The sequence below is a fragment of the Xiphophorus couchianus genome, chromosome 20, assembly GCF_001444195.1.
Source record: "Xiphophorus couchianus chromosome 20, X_couchianus-1.0, whole genome shotgun sequence".
Taxonomy (NCBI): domain Eukaryota; kingdom Metazoa; phylum Chordata; class Actinopteri; order Cyprinodontiformes; family Poeciliidae; genus Xiphophorus; species Xiphophorus couchianus.
This window is the reverse complement of record NC_040247.1, coordinates 16,398,084-16,413,478: the sequence shown is the minus strand read 5'-3', so window position 1 is coordinate 16,413,478 and position 15,395 is coordinate 16,398,084. Positions and strand designations below refer to the sequence as shown.

The following is a 15,395-nucleotide window of genomic DNA, read 5'->3' as shown; positions in this document are numbered from 1 at the left end:
AATAGAAGCAAAAGGGAAAATGCAGAAAATAGCAAAAATGAATAGTATGAAATGCTGCAAACTTGCTATATAAAACGGAAGTTCTTTTTTGCTTGCAGCATTTTTTCTGTTGTATTCGTTCTCTTTCAAGCAGGACTCCTTAAAACTACATGGAATTGATTAAGCATGTTCATAAGGTAGAAATTGTACAATCAAAATCCACCGTAAATCCAATTGAGATGACAACACTTGAGCTATTCTGCAAAGGAAACCGGATAAAAATGTCAGTCTTGATATAGATAGTGGCAGAGAGATCAGCCCTAAGACTTGCAGCAAAGATGGTTCTGCAAGATATTGACTTTGTGTAAAAACATTGAAAGCATGTCGATACTTTTGTGAAACCCTCATGAGTTTGACTCATGGAAATGAGTGTATATTTATTGCGTGGCCATGTCTTTTTAATTTATTATGTGGCTTGGTTTTTTACAAAGGTCTTGCAAAATCAGCAGAACAGTTCAATATAACTAACCTTAATATTTAAACAAAACAAATAAAAAAATGCTGATCTCACTCAACAAAATGAATAAACAAAGATAAAAGTCAAGTCTTGTAGGACAGTTTCTGATGTGTCTGATTATTTTTATTTTTTGAGTTTCATGTGTAATTTAGCTACTGGGAAATTTGAGCAAATCAAGATGATGGTTTTTGTGTCAATCACACAGGATGAACCCATCATTTTGTTTCTCACCCCACACAACCAAAAAACAAAGAAACACCACACACTCACCCAGCAGTGTTCACTGTGCAAGAAAAACTGTACATTTGTATATTTGTAACTTTTCTGAACCCTTAAAAACTAAACAAAATTCTTAACACATTAAACTCTCCCATTAAACTGGGAGATTTCCTCCCAGTTTCTTTTAAACTGAGAGAAACCCACGCCACACTCAAAGTGTACAAAAAAGCAACAGAAAACATATTTTTGGCAGAACCTTTTATTTTTGGGACAGTTTGTGATGCCCCACATTCTGTGTCGCCATGGGCAGAGAGCCGTATCACCCAAATGAAATCTACTACTGAGCAACATGCTAGATATGTGCAAACAATCTGTACAGATGAGATGAGAAATTGATTTGTTTTTGTTTGTTTAGATTCAAATAAATGAGTTCCAATAAATAAGTTAAAGAATAACAAAGGAATTAAAAATGATATGTGATTCTTGATTTATTCAGTGAAGGAAGAAATATTTAACCTTCACTATCTGTGTGGTATAACTTTGTCTTTGACCTTATTAACCTTAATCTCTTTCTTAGCAACAAAACTGGGTTTTTTTCCGCTTGTTTTGAGGGATTTTTTCCCACTTTCAGTCTCCTGGCTGGGAGGGACGTTGGTCCACATCAGAATCATGCTCCTGATTTTCCTCCTCAGCTTCCCGTGTCCCAGAGCCACCACAAGCGGACTGAATCCCACAAACAGCGAAGCAGAGAAGTGGGCCACGGTTAGCAGCCCCTCGGCGTGACGCCCACCGTCATAGTTGTAGTAGGTCACCGCAGCGACCTGCAGGACCCAGCAGATCACAAAGAGCGACACCAGAGACACGATTACATGAGCGGCCTTACGTTCAGTGGACACGTGTTTGTCCAGCTCCCCGTGGCTTCCTGACTCCGAGGTAACGGCTCGGATGTGCTTGACCAGGGAGTGAAGGATCAACAAGTTGGTGAAAACCATCACAGCCAGTGGCAGAACCTCGTTGAGCGCAAGAGAAGTGGATGCGAAGGCCGAGCCTTGTTGGTCGCTGGGAAACTTCCAGGCGCAGCCCAGCAGAGGCCGTGTGGTGCAGCTGATCACCATCAGCTCCACGGTGGCGTTGCTTTCAACGCGAGTAGTGAACAACAGCGCCGGGATTGAGAAGACCAGATTAGCACCCCACACCAGTCCCAACACCACCCACACCCGCCGCCGCTCCCTCTGCAGCGTCAGAGGTCCAAAGGTCATATGTTGTCGCCTCAGGGTCGTGCAGTGGAAGATGCTGAGCGTCAGCGTCACCCAGCAGCCCACGGCTCGCCACCACACCCACAGCAGCATGAAGATCCTGCACCAGACCGGAGACAGGGATATGTCCAGGCCCAGGTCGGACACGAATATGGGCACGGTGCGGAAAAGAGAGGTGAGCAGGTTGGCCAGAGACAGGTGGACTAAGATGGTGTCGGAGGGAGAGAGTCTCCGAGACGGACTCTCAAAAGCAGTTTGAAACACCTGAGTGGAGAAATACAACAGACTGAAGTCAATCACTGAAAAAACACAAACGTATTTTAGTCTGGTTTCTAATGCAAATATCTTAATACTCCTGAAATAAAACAAAACTAAGTAACTTTTCAGAAAGATACAGCTTAAGAAAATAAGAGCCCACTGCACTGAACCCCATTGAACACCTCCTGGTTTTTCCACTAAATATTGATTTCTGAACTGAGTTAAAACATCAACATTGTTGTTTCTAAATGAATATGAACTTGTTTCTTTGCATTATTTGAGGTCTGAAAGCTCTGCATCTTTTTCATTATTCTGACCATTTCTCATTTTCTGCAATAAATACTAAATTTTTGCTTGGAATTTCAGAGACATGTTGTCAGTAGTTCATAGAATAAAAGAACAATGTTCATTTTACTCAAACATTTACCCATAAAGAGTAAAATCAGAGAAACTGATCATTTTAAGTGGTCTCTTTTTTTTTCTCCCAGAGCTGTATATGACCTTGATTTAAATTTTTTTAAAAACCAGCGGCAAAATACTTTTTCATCAATATTGACAAATTATTGACTTAAAACAAGCTGCTATATCTTACTGAAAGGTATCTTGTTTTGTCTTATTTAAAGTGTACTGAGTTATTTTCATTAGAAACTAAAACACCGGTAAGATTTTGTGTAAAAACCTTCTAGTCATACATTAAAAAGATATTTGCTCTCTCACCACATGGATGACCAAGATGTTTCCCAAAATCCCAGAAAAAACCAAGAGGCCAAACAAAATAGCCTCTACAGTAAGAACCTCTGACATGGCGTCATCCTTTCCTTTCAGACACAGGTCAGAAGGTCACACACAGTGCTGCTGCTCCCGACTGCCGGACTGTTTTATATGTGTTCATACCGACAAATGATTAAATCCATCACACATGATAAATCTCTGCTGACCAAGATCACGGTCCATTTAATCCAAAACATCAACATGTCCCATGTGTTACAGACCAACAGAAATGCTACGTCAACAAGTTTAATCACATTATTTACATACAAAGGAAAAACTAATAGTTGAACTACTTATCTATTCAGTTTACTCTATTTTTGTTTAATTCAAACATATTCACAGTCACTATTCAAATACCATAATGTAATCTGTTATTACCATTTGTTTGATAATGAGCATAGACAGAAGTAACTTATTTAATTAATAGATAGATAGATAGATAGATAGATAGATAGATAGATAGATAGATAGATAGATAGATAGATAGATAGATAGATAGATAGATAGATAGATAGATAGATAGATAGATAGATAGATAGATAGATAGATAGATAGATAGATAGATAGATAGATAGATAGATAGATAGATAGATAATAAAAACAGAACGATTTCTTTCACAACAGAGAAGTACTCAGGCCATTTCTTTCTAGCAAAAACATTTTTTTAATAAAAAACAAACAGCCTTTATGGAAATTGAGTCGGTTTCCCTCCATCATCATTCCTCCTCCACCATTTCACCATTCAGAAATAACTTTTTTATACTGTATCTTCTATTAAACTGAGTTATGTTTTTATGTTGCTTCAGCTCAACATTTAATCTGTCCCACTCCGCACACAGATACACACTCTTTGTTTTTCTATTTGTTTTTATTTATTCTGTTTAAGTGTAAAGAGAGAGAAACTAATTCAGCCGTGCACACCATGAACCTTCATCTCACAGGTCCAGGAAGTGAACAAACAAATTCAGCATTTTTTTCTATGTTAATCAGCCTTTCATTCTCTCCCTTGGTACTAATTATTTACTGAGCTTCCAGTGGGACACGGTGATGATATCATGGAATAATCTTAACTAAGCACTGAAGTAAAGAGCAATGAAGCATTTATTTCACCACAATTTACATATTTCCATTAGAGGTCATTATTAACGAGCAGCAAAGATTTCCTCCTTAGAAAGGAGCTGATACAGCAAACATTTGAAAGAATATACTCTCTCTTTTTTTTTACCTATTTGCACAACTAACACTGCACATCATCCTGAACACAACATCCCTAAAACACGGCGTTGGCAGCATTATGATGGATGGAGCTAAATGCAGAGCAAGACTGGAATTTTAAGAATATTTAAAATTAGCGACCAGAGCTAATGTAGCAGTTTATATTGAAATATATTGAAAAGGTCCAGTTAAAAAATTTTTAACTTTAACTGGTTAAAGTTAAAGAACCTGAATACAATGGAGAAACTGTGGCCAGACTTCATAATAGATGTTTACAACCTTTTCATTTAATTCATTAGTGACACAAATAATCCAACAATAATCCAATATTGTTCCCAATGTACACTTTACTGCAAAAACACATTTATGTTATGCACCAGTTAATATAAATGACCATTTTATGTGAAGCCTCATGTGGCGCAAGAATTAAATAAATGAACAAACAAATATTAATTCAAAAAAATTGTCAGCTAATAGATTAATTAACTGGAGTACATACAGACTGAAAAAAGGCAGTTTGATGAAAAATCTGCATATTCAGCAGCCATTAAGCCAAAACTGTACTATATATGTGTATCTGTATGAAAATATTTACTTATATATACATTTAAAATACATATAACACTTTGTTTCTAGCTCCAAACTCTTTAAGTGGAAAGATTTTAGCTTCCCTTGTTCAAATTCATTAAATTCATTCATTTGAAAGAAATGCTGGTTTAAAGTAAAATAACTTTTCAATTCAATAAAAAGTTCTTTTTTCTTTTCAAAATTATTTGTTCATTTGTATCTTTTTAATTATTTCTACTACTGAACGAAACAAGCTTGAAGGGTTAAATTAAAAAAATTCTGTATAACTGGTCATTTTTATCCTATTAGCTGATTAATGTCAGAATAATCGATTTCTAAAATAATCGTTAGTTGCAGCCCTTACTTAATTTATCTCTCTCATATATGTATTAAATGTGTAAGATGATAAAAATACATTTATTTTATTGTTATTAAAGAAAACATTCATAAAGTCACAGCTTGTATTTGTTCAGAAGAGCAACAGCTTTTCCTCCAGCTGCGTTTTCAGGAATCTGATCCACACCTGGAGCGCCGAGTGGGACGATGACTCATCGTCCAACTGCCGACGATGACTCCAAATATTTCACGCACGCACCCACGCTCTCCAGCACGCTGCGTGGAGCGCTCCTTCACGTGCACTCTCTCAAACAGGCATCAAAGCCATTTACGTCAAGCCAGACAGGAAGGAGAAAGCGGCTCCTCTGTCCTGCAGAAACACGTAAGTGGTTTGCACACAAGGAGTCACTTTGATCCGATTTCTAATCGCCTTATTCATGCGGGATCGCTTTAAATGCACCAAATGCGTTTTCTGCTTCAGATGAGAGGGAAAAGAAGAAGAAGAAGAAGAGCTGATCTCTATGGCAGACCTCGGCTCGGATGGTTGTGCCATCGCCCATCCGGCGGTCCACTGTGAGCGAAAATAATTCAACCAGAGGACGAGAGATGACGAGCCACCGCCGAGCATCGCTGCTCGCCCTGTCGGCGCTCCTGGTCTTCACATTAATACACCAAACATCCTCATCCTCAGCAGCAGCAGCAGCAGCATCCGAGGGGAGAGGCAGGAATAACAACCGGAGTCATGACAGCAGGCCATCATTTCAGATTAAAGACAGCAGCAGTAATTTCTCCGTCAGCGCGCTGAGACCGAAACCAGATGAGGAGGCGTCACCGATCTGTGCCTACAGGGTGATAGAGGGGGGCATCTGGGGGCAGCTTTGTTTTCGACGCACGCTGTTCGGGTACAGGTGCAACAAGGAGGACTGCAGGACGCAGGTGACTTTGGGGAACCTGGTGGCGAACCTGCTCGCCAATGGCAGCGTGCTGTTGCAGTGGAGCCACAATGGAGACAATAAGACGAGACAGAGCCCTGCCGAGCAGCCCGCTGGTTCTGGGTCACATGTAACGTCTGGGCCGCGGTCGGTGTTCGGTGAGCGGCGCCACCAGCGCGGCGGGTTCGAGCTGAGCTGCTGGTGGAACGGCAGCTACACCCAGTTCGAGTGCGCCGGCGTGCAGCTGGCGGCGGGCTGCAGGGACTTCATGATGTCCGAGCTGCATGAGAACATCCCGTACCGAGTCTGCCTGCGGGCCCCGGCCCGGTCCGGCCCGCGTCGGAGAGCGGAGCAGCGGGACTGCGTGGAGTTCATGCTGCCGCCGTCAGGGATGCAGGACATTGTGATCGCCATGACGGCGGTAGGGGGCGCTATCTGTGTGATGCTGGTGATCATCTGTCTGCTGGTGGCCTACATTACAGAAAACATCATGAGCCCCAATACACAGCACACCTACTCCTACCGCACTCACTCACGCCACTGACGGACTAAATAAGCTAAATATCTGCATAAACACGTCCCACAGTCATCGTTACAAGGTAGTTATTGTTCAGTGAACAGCACAGGTGCTTCTTAATAAATTAGAAAGGCAATTTAATTTGGAAAAAAAGAGAAACTAATGTTGATGATAATGGCCTACAGCTAATAAAACCCAAATGATGTCCTGGAAACTATAGGGATAAGCCGCAAAACGTCATTGTTAAAAAAAACATGCTGTTCACAGAATACTGTCCAAGAATATTAATAGAAAGTTTCATCGGGGAAGATACACAATCAACAACAACAACTTCAGCCTTGAAAAGATGGTGAAGCTCACCAGTTTAAGAGTTTGGGTCAGATTCATAAGAGAAACCACACACAGACAAATCCAGGACTGAAACAGAGACATCAGACTAGACTGTTTATTAGTTTTTCCTTCTTTTTTAAAATAATACCTGGAGGCAGAGCGGGGAAACTCCTAATGAAAGCTGTTTTGAATCCAGTGTGAAGTTTCCATGGCAAAGCCATGCCAAGAAATGTCAGAGTACTTTATGCTTCCTTATGCAAACAAGTTTCATGCTAATGTCGATTTCACTTTCAGGACTTTTCACCTTCCCACTCTGCCAAAAACTGGTTAAATTATCATGGTCTTACTGGGCTTGACTTTTCAGCAAATGCATCTGACTTGAACGTCACTGAGGATCGTGGAGAAATGTCAATAGGACGATGGGAGAAAATAATTTTAAAATCCCCTTATTTTGGCTTTCTGTAAAATCAAAGTTTTCTCATTTAAATTTGAGTTTTCATTTGCTGTGAGTTTTGTCAAAGTAAACAAAACTAACCACTTATGACACAACAATGTATGAGTAATAAATCTGTAAATGACTTTGATTTACTGAAATATCTAAATATCAATAAGAATCTAATGTATTAAGATGCACCTCATCATTTTACGACCAAATTGAAGCACAATTTGCTGTGGCTCTGCAAATAACACGCCTTTTAAACCTCTGCCAGGGTGCACTGAACCAAAATTACTGATAAACGTGTTTAGTACGCTAGTTTACTGTGTCGTTTTGTTGCTCCAGGTTGTCTCTGGTGTGCCATCAGGCCGCGTTTTTACAGCAATACAAACAGCCTCAATCAATGGCTTAGGGTACATAAATCTGAGCGTGTGTCTATGTTGGGAATTAAATAAATATAACCTATCTAAGTTTGATTTATTCAGGTTTTTGCTTGTAGGTTTGCATACAGTGTTTGTACAATCTTTGAACGGCAATAGAAAACAGTGTGCAATCTCTGAATACTGTGCCAAACGTCTTTTAGCTAGAATCCCTTTTTTGTCCCACTGACTGCAAATAAAAAACTATGGGGCACCTTTTAACATCACACAGCTGTCTTTATTGTTCTCCTTGTGTAATTGGGTGTGTGATGTGACAGTGTCTTGTGCCATCAAGGTCAAATAAAAATATCTTCTATTGAGTGCTAAAAATACCTGAACAAGAACATGAGCCAGCATCGAGAAAGAACAGCTTGAGGCCTGGAACTGAAATCTACTCTGAAGGTTCTGGAAAATACTTCCAAAAAAAGGACAGAGCTAACCTTTGAGGAATCATTATCTCACAACCTATTTATTGAAACGGAGCGCCTTGAAAAACATTTAACTCTTGTAGATCACTGAAGGCGTGATGTGGTATCTAGCACCAACACATTGATAGTAGAGAGTTTACATCCTATAAGTTGCAATCTGGTTCCTTCATGGGTTGGACTTTACATTTCAGTTCATCCCACAGTAGCTCAAGATCTTAGGTTCAGATCTCAGGAATATGGAGGCCAAATCAACTCATTAAACCAGGGGTCTCAAACTCCAGTCCTCGAGGGCCCACTGTCCTGCAGTTTTTAGATGAGCCACAGGTACAAAACGCTGGAATGAAATGGCTTCTTGTGAAATGGCTACTCCTCCTTGTGTAGATCAGTTCTCCAGAGCCTTAATGACCTAATTATTCTGTTCAGGTGTGAAGCAGCAGAAGCACATCTAAAAGTTGCAGGACTGCGGCCCTCGAGGACTGGAGTTTGAGACCCCTGAATTAAACACTGAAAAAATGAGAATTGAGGGGTCTTTGAATTTGCACAAACAAAATAAGTTAATACTACACAAGACAGTCATGTTTCTTGTATATACACAATTGAATAAAGAACCTTTACTTAACTACCAACAATAATGAAACTACTAATTTTTCTTATGTTAACTTAACGTGACCCCTGCCGACCCCTCTAAGGGGCAAGGGTGTACAGAAAATGGATGGATGGATGATTTAACGTGATTAAATTAGCTTACTAAAACCATTGTAATCATGTTTTATCATCACTGGAAATGATGCAATATATCAAAAGATAATAATTAAATATGATTGGACAAGGATTAGAGCGGTCTTTTGAATCTTGACCAATAAGAAGACAGACAAGATAATTTTAAAGATGTCACGATTGCCGTGCAGTTTCTTCTGACTATTCAGCTACAAGAACGCCAGACAAATCTTTGGAGGCACACCGATTAGGTAAGTGATCTAAATATATATATATTTTTTTTTTTTGTAGTTGGGAATGAGTTTGAGAGTTTGAGTTTGAGTTGAGTTGAAGAGAATTACCACCATACCACTTCAGTCAAAGTTCTTGTCTCAGCTGGATCTCCATTTTGACAACCTGATGAAGCTGATCAAAAGAAGAGGAGGACGGCTTGGACAAATCCTAAGACAAATTGTTGCACAAATGGATGTGTTATGGTTATGATATAGCCATAACACAACTAGCAATCTTTTTGGACAAACCTTTTTTTTAATGTAGAAAATTCAATTTTTCTTGTGTTAAATGTTCTCACCTTGTACTTTTACGCCTGCTTGTTTTCACTGTACTGTACTTTAACTTTATTAGTTTGCATGTCTTCACTATAAAAACATTTGTGTACAGTAAATTATTAAACTTCAAGCACAAGGCTTGAAAAAAGATTTTTTTTAAAGTCTATAAAGTCATCTTTATATCTAAGTAGATGGATCTAAAACCATTGATACATATAGATGGATCTAGATACAGCTAGGTTTAGAGAAAGAGAGATTAACTTGCCATCTCTTCACATAGGGTGTGGATGAAGTTACCATTGAAGAGGTTATTGGAGCCACCACCAGTGGCGCAAAAAGTGGGTATGCAGTGTATGCAACGCGCTGCACTAGAGGGGGCGCCAAAACGATGTGGGGAACTTTTTTCTAGTCAGCATTTTATGTACTTAACAGATGTGTGTGTATGAAATGATCAATAACAGAGGAACAGCACTGATTAGCCGCTCTCCCCTCCCATACAGGTAGCTTGGGCAGCGGCCCTTCGACAATGCATTTTTTTTTTTTTCTTTTAAATTTGAATTGTAGGAATGCACTCTACAACAGGGAGCTAAAGATGGGACTGCAGAAAAAACTCCGGGGCACAAAACAGAAAACGGAAGAGGGGGGAGGATAAAGATGTTGGAAAGACAAAGAAAAGCTTTTCAAAGTGGTTGAAAGACAGAAGGTAAGAAATGTCAGTGTATCAGCAAGAGAGTTGTAAATATTCAGGTTAGCTTAAGCTAGGCTACAATGACAGGTGGTTGTTGTTTTCTCCGTCGGACACGATTTATTCCGTATTGCTATAAATGTCTGATAGACACACCTATCACACACATCTCAACAATAAGTGTAATAATAATGACCAAAACAAAACACGGGAACTATTAGGGTCAAATAAATTGTCGTTGCGGGACCTAAATAGATAAATAGATTTTTTCACAGTAACTATTTCTACTTTTCAATAATAATGAAGGAATACATGGATAACGTTTGTTTTACTGACGTAATGCGAAGCCCCGCCCCCGATGACATCACCTTATAAAGCCGTTTTCAGCGTCTCTGGTTCCGCCATTTTAACTTCCTGCTTCAAAAGAACGGGAGCGGTGCTCACGGTGTTCATAGTTGAAACGCCGTGCCGTTTAACTTACTATAGGGGTTTATTGTTTATTGTTTTTTGGTTTTTTTTCCTCACAGGAACCAAAAGAACCACTAGGTTTTAGTTTCTGACCGCTGGTGTCAATTAGTCTCAGCCGGAGAGTCGCAATGCCGAGCCAGCCGCTGCGTGTAGCGGTTGTTTGCTCGAGCAACCAGAACCGCAGTATGGAAGCGCACAATATCCTCAGGTAAAGACGACCCGCCAGGAAGACGAGACAGAACAAGAAAACCAACTCCAAAGTGAACCTGTGCTGTACGGAGGGGCTTTCCCAGCCGGTCACAACCCGTACCGACGCGGCGTCAGTCCGTCAGGCCTTTATCGCTCTCTAACAATGGACTCTCACTTCTGGAGTGTCCCACCGAGGGTGTAGCTCGCCCTGAACACATCTTGTTTACACGGCTTTGCGTGTGCTGGTTAAAGGAAACAACCGCACTGATTTTTCTCTTAAAAAAACAGACGCAGGGATTTTAAAACACAAGGCCTTAGTGATTAGATCGGTACCCCCCCCCGTTTCACGTGTTGACAACAGCGCCCCCTGGACGGAAATGTTCCAGAAGAAGAACTGCAGTTGTGCAACTCCGGTCATTCAGCTCTTTCATAACACGACCTGAGGAGTTTCCTGCCCTTGTGTGTTTTTAATAGGAATAGTTTCTACTATTTATTTTATTTGTTTGAATATTTGTTTTACAATAAAAAAAAATAGTTTTTTTTAAGCACGGGAATAAGGATTTCTACACTTTAATCAAAAACTGACTACAATAGGATGATCACTTATCTTGTTGACAATATTAATTTTAATATTGTATTTATTCTCTTGTTCTTTTCTTTTTTACAGCAAACGTGGATTTGACGTCCGATCATTTGGGACTGGGTCTCATGTGAAGCTACCTGGTCCATCCCCGGACAAACCTAATGTGTATGACTTCAAAACAACTTATGAACAGATGTACAACGACTTGGTCCGAAAGGACAAGGAACTGTATCCCCTTCGCACTCATTTTTTTCCTTTCTTCCTCTCTCTCTTTCTCAAACACACACACGCCTAAGTAAACGTGACCCATCTGAAAGTCTTACATGGATGGTATTGTTTGTTTGGAGTTTGGCTAGGTGGTCGTCTTGGGACAGCACAAACAATGGGAGCTCCTCAAATCAGACGCAGTCTGAAAATGTTTGACACATGGTTGTAAAATAAGGTGTGAAAATAACCTTGCAATCAGCAGTTGCATTAGAACAGTAAGTGGATTCTGTTGGCAATAGTAACCTGTTTGTCATTTTTCTTTTGACTTTGTTTATAGATATATATATATTAGATGGGTTTTTTTAACCCCCTGTTTCATTTTTTTATTTTTGCACCATGATCAGTTTCTGGTGCCTTGGTTCTTTGCACAGCCTGGTGAGTAGATTTTATTTTGGTGGGTGAAAAAAAGAAAAACGATCCCTGTGGATAGCAGGTATGATGCTGGAAAACAAAACATACTGATTTGAAGTCCTGTGAAAACTCACGTTTAAAGCTGTAGTGTAAATGTAAACTGTATATTTGGAGTAAAGTTTAGCTTAATGGTAAGTAATCCTGGGTAGGTTCTATGGAAAAACCTTAATTATGTGGAGGAAAAAAAATACCTCTGGGATTTGTTCTATATATCTTAATGCTCTTAGTTTTACAGTAGCTGTGCTACTTATTGTTAGTCCTTTTGCCCCAGAATAATTGAATGTCCATGACTTTAAAAAGATTTAAATTTCTGACCTACAAAAGCAGTTTATTTAAAAATTTGACAAAATTAATGTGAAATCATGGAAGGGAAGTTTAGTAATTGTCTATTTTAGTTCAGTGGTAGCAAGCAACTTTACATTTTGTTATGTACACTGTAAAAGGTTTAAAGATAAAAAAAAAAAGGTCTTGCAGAATAAAGGATTTTCAAAATGTAAAGCATCAAAAAATGAAACTTTTAGCTTTTTTTTTTTTTTAATTTGCTCATGTGTAATCAGCAAAGCAAAAAATCATGAGCTGTATTCTGCTCTCAAATATTTAAATACATCGTTTTATAAAGTTAAAAAAAATATGAAATAAGGTAATGTGTTTTTTTTTTTTTTTACAAGTGATTTCCCTGTTATTAAGCTAACTTCTAGGATTACCTAAAGCATATTTGGAAAAGCCACTTTTAAACTATCGAGGTTATAAAAGCTCAAAATATTTTTTCAAAACCTTGAAAAAGCAATGATTTATTTTATGAAGTTTTTGCATTTCTTTTTATTTATTCCTTTTAATTGTGCTGAAACCCTAGATCAGGGGTCTTGACTCCAGTCCTCGAGGTCCAGTGTCCTGCAGCTTTTAAGTGTTTCCTGGATCCAACACGCCAGAATCAAATACATAAACCGCCTTTCAGTATGCAGTCCAGTTCTCCATAGTCCTGCTGATGACCTCTTTAATTCACTCAGGTGGGTTGAAGCAGAGAAACATCTAAAAGTTGCAAGACCTCAGACATTTTATGGCTTTAGTTGAAGACCTCTATTTTAGTGTTTGGTAGCCGGAAGATCAAACCGTTTCCCTTGTTGTCCACATTTTTAAACGACTGAAATCTGATTTATTTTCTGAGTTTTAGACTAGCAGGTGCACAGACACCTATGAACCTTGTGCAATGTAGCAAACGCCTGATTTGTGATGCAGTAGGATATGCAGATATAGTTACAAAAACATTTTTAGTACCTGTAAGTAGAAGATGGAGAGGAAAGTGACGTATTGAAAATGTTGATTTTAATTAAAACTCTTCAGAATGGCGACAGTTGTCTAAACTTTATTTCACAGGAAGTCCAGTATTTTTCTCTTTAAATTGTGGACTAGTTATTGATGTCACCACCAGAGGGCACTGTTTGCTCTTTAATCAGATTATTCAAAGCTCTTTTTTTCCCTTTTTCTCTGAAGAGCAGTAGTTTCAGGCTTTTTAAACATTAATTTGTGTGTGTAGCTGTGAGAGGAGGTGATTTTGTTCTGTTTCTGTGGCTGCTGCTGTTTTCCTTGACTTGCTCACCTATCAGATATACACAGAATGGGATCTTACACATGCTGGACCGCAACAAGCGCATCAAAGCAAAACCAGAGCGCTTTCAATTGTGCAAGGATAAATTCGACCTGGTCATAACCTGTGAAGAGAGAGTCTATGACCAAGTCCTGGAGGGTGAGATTGTTTATTAAATATCAAATCACTGACTACAGATTCTTATTTATAACTCTTTCCAAACTGTTTCCTCTGTGATATTAAAAAAAAAAAATTACCTTTTGACTTGTTTTTGTTTTTCTAGATTTGAATTCAAGAGAGCAGGAGACGTTACAACCAGTTCATGTAATCAATGTAGATATTCAGGACAACCACGAGGAGGCCACGTTGGGAGCCTTCCTCATCTGCGAGTTGTGTCAGTGTGTAAGTATCTAATTCAGGATTTTCTTCAACCATCAAATATACAGTTTATTAAAACTTTCAACCAGCCTTTGATCAGTTAATCTGTGTCTAAGTTGTGTCCATCTTCGTCGTCGTCATCAGATCCAGCACACAGACGACATGGAGAACGAGATCGACGAGCTCCTGCAGGAGTTTGAGGACAAGAGCAACAGGCCTTTTCTCCACACTGTCTGCTTCTACTGATGCATGAAACAAGTTTGCAATAAACACACACCCAGACCCCAAGCAATCAGTCGATAGAATAAAGAGAAGCAGGCTGCGCATTCTGCTGATGATTGATGCACAGGAGCTCGACGCTTTGGGTCAGGACCTAAAGATTGAGAGCTACTGGAAGTAATGGTTATGATGGGTTGTTCCTCTCTGCAGAGGTTGGACTCGCTGCTCTCATTATGCCTTTATTCCTCCAGATCAGGGTTCGACCGCGGTCCTCCCCTGACCCAAAATGAAATCACTCGACCACATCTCCTCAGGGAGAGCCACAACCCGCAGCTCCCCTATGACCCTCTCTCATTTTTCTGTTCTTTGTTGTTGAGTACAGCACATTTACGCTCATTTGTTTAATTTTAAATTGCATTTTTGTTTAAGATGAGAATTTTAATTTTGGTATGAGACCGTGTACATGTGTTTACACAGGAGAAACATTGATTGAGCTGTATATGTTATTTGTGCACCAGTGTGTTGTAGATAACCTGAATTAAGTTAAAGAGGGTGGGCTAGTGATGAATAACCAAACAAAGACATCTCAGAGGTGCTCCTGCGGTGGGTTTCATTATAATGTGATGATTTATATTTAAACTCTGAAATGCTGTCTTTCAGGGCATAGTATTTTTTTTGTAAATGTTTAAGAATTGAAGCAATGTAATTATTTTCAAACTGCAAGTTCAACTCTTGAGTGCCTGATTTTTCTGTATGTAAATATGAATCTACTAAAGGAGACATGTAAGACATTTTACTGACTTTGTTTTATTGCGTTTTCTCTGATTTCTGAAAGTTTGAGCAGCCATTAAGACCTAGACTGTTAGATTAACATGTTTGTGACTTTCTGGAGGGAAAGAAATGTACATTTAATTTTTGCTTAACCTTTTTCTTATCCTCTAGATTTCAGTTGGAGTCCAGTGAAGACATTCACTTACTGAATGTCTTCAAATTATTTACTATCTAAGCATGTTGGTAATCCTGATTTTACCTACAGTAAACTATCACAACTCTCTGATAGAGTTGTGTGCTTTAATGTCGACTCAGACAGACAAAGAAATTCAGACTAAGTGAACAACAGATTAATGGACTAAGAGCCAATTTTACTCGCACAGCTGCAACAACA

At 39.2% G+C, this 15,395-nt stretch overlaps 3 protein-coding genes and 1 long non-coding RNA gene across 4 annotated transcripts; 2 read left to right on the top strand and 2 right to left on the bottom strand.

The window, feature by feature from the left end:
* Positions 1-1,236: 1,236 nt before the first annotated feature.
* ora4 (olfactory receptor class A related 4) lies at positions 1,237-3,033 on the bottom strand. Its single transcript, XM_028002761.1, has 2 exons — positions 2,947-3,033; positions 1,237-2,235 (listed from the first exon to the last, which is right to left on the bottom strand). The coding sequence occupies exons 1-2, from the start codon at positions 3,031-3,033 to the stop codon at positions 1,237-1,239; spliced, it is 1,086 nt and encodes a 361-aa protein (XP_027858562.1).
* Positions 3,034-3,576: 543 nt separating this feature from the next.
* fndc10 (fibronectin type III domain containing 10) lies at positions 3,577-7,979 on the top strand. The gene is made up of 2 exons (XM_028004097.1): positions 3,577-5,500; positions 5,600-7,979. Exon 2 carries the CDS (start codon positions 5,659-5,661, stop codon positions 6,592-6,594), a length of 936 nt encoding a protein of 311 aa, XP_027859898.1. The 5' UTR covers positions 3,577-5,500; positions 5,600-5,658; the 3' UTR covers positions 6,595-7,979.
* A 2,545-nt stretch (positions 7,980-10,524) lies between these two features.
* ssu72 (SSU72 homolog, RNA polymerase II CTD phosphatase) lies at positions 10,525-15,026 on the top strand. Its single transcript, XM_028003369.1, has 5 exons — positions 10,525-10,806; positions 11,455-11,598; positions 13,653-13,792; positions 13,917-14,035; positions 14,156-15,026. Exons 1-5 carry the CDS (start codon positions 10,727-10,729, stop codon positions 14,255-14,257), a joined length of 585 nt encoding a protein of 194 aa, XP_027859170.1. The 5' UTR covers positions 10,525-10,726; the 3' UTR covers positions 14,258-15,026.
* On the bottom strand, positions 11,915-13,646 carry LOC114135793 (uncharacterized). Its single transcript, XR_003593659.1, has 2 exons — positions 13,124-13,646; positions 11,915-13,093 (listed from the first exon to the last, which is right to left on the bottom strand). It is a non-coding gene; the product is annotated as an uncharacterized LOC114135793 (long non-coding RNA).
* Positions 15,027-15,395: the final 369 nt, after the last annotated feature.

Bases quoted from the DNA above. Each gene is read 5' to 3' on its own strand.
- ora4 (XM_028002761.1), bottom strand. From the start codon at position 3,033: ATGTCAGAGGTTCTTACTGTAGAGGCTATTTTGTTTGGCCTCTTGGTT. The intron at 2,236-2,946 runs GTGAGAGAGCAA...TTCTCCACTCAG, and splicing joins ACATCTTGGTCATCCATGTG to GTGTTTCAAACTGCTTTTGA.
- fndc10 (XM_028004097.1), top strand. From the start codon at position 5,659: ATGGTTGTGCCATCGCCCATCCGGCGGTCCACTGTGAGCGAAAATAAT.
- ssu72 (XM_028003369.1), top strand. From the start codon at position 10,727: ATGCCGAGCCAGCCGCTGCGTGTAGCGGTTGTTTGCTCGAGCAACCAG. The intron at 10,807-11,454 runs GTAAAGACGACC...TCTTTTTTACAG, and splicing joins GAAGCGCACAATATCCTCAG to CAAACGTGGATTTGACGTCC. The intron at 14,036-14,155 runs GTAAGTATCTAA...CGTCGTCATCAG, and splicing joins TCTGCGAGTTGTGTCAGTGT to ATCCAGCACACAGACGACAT.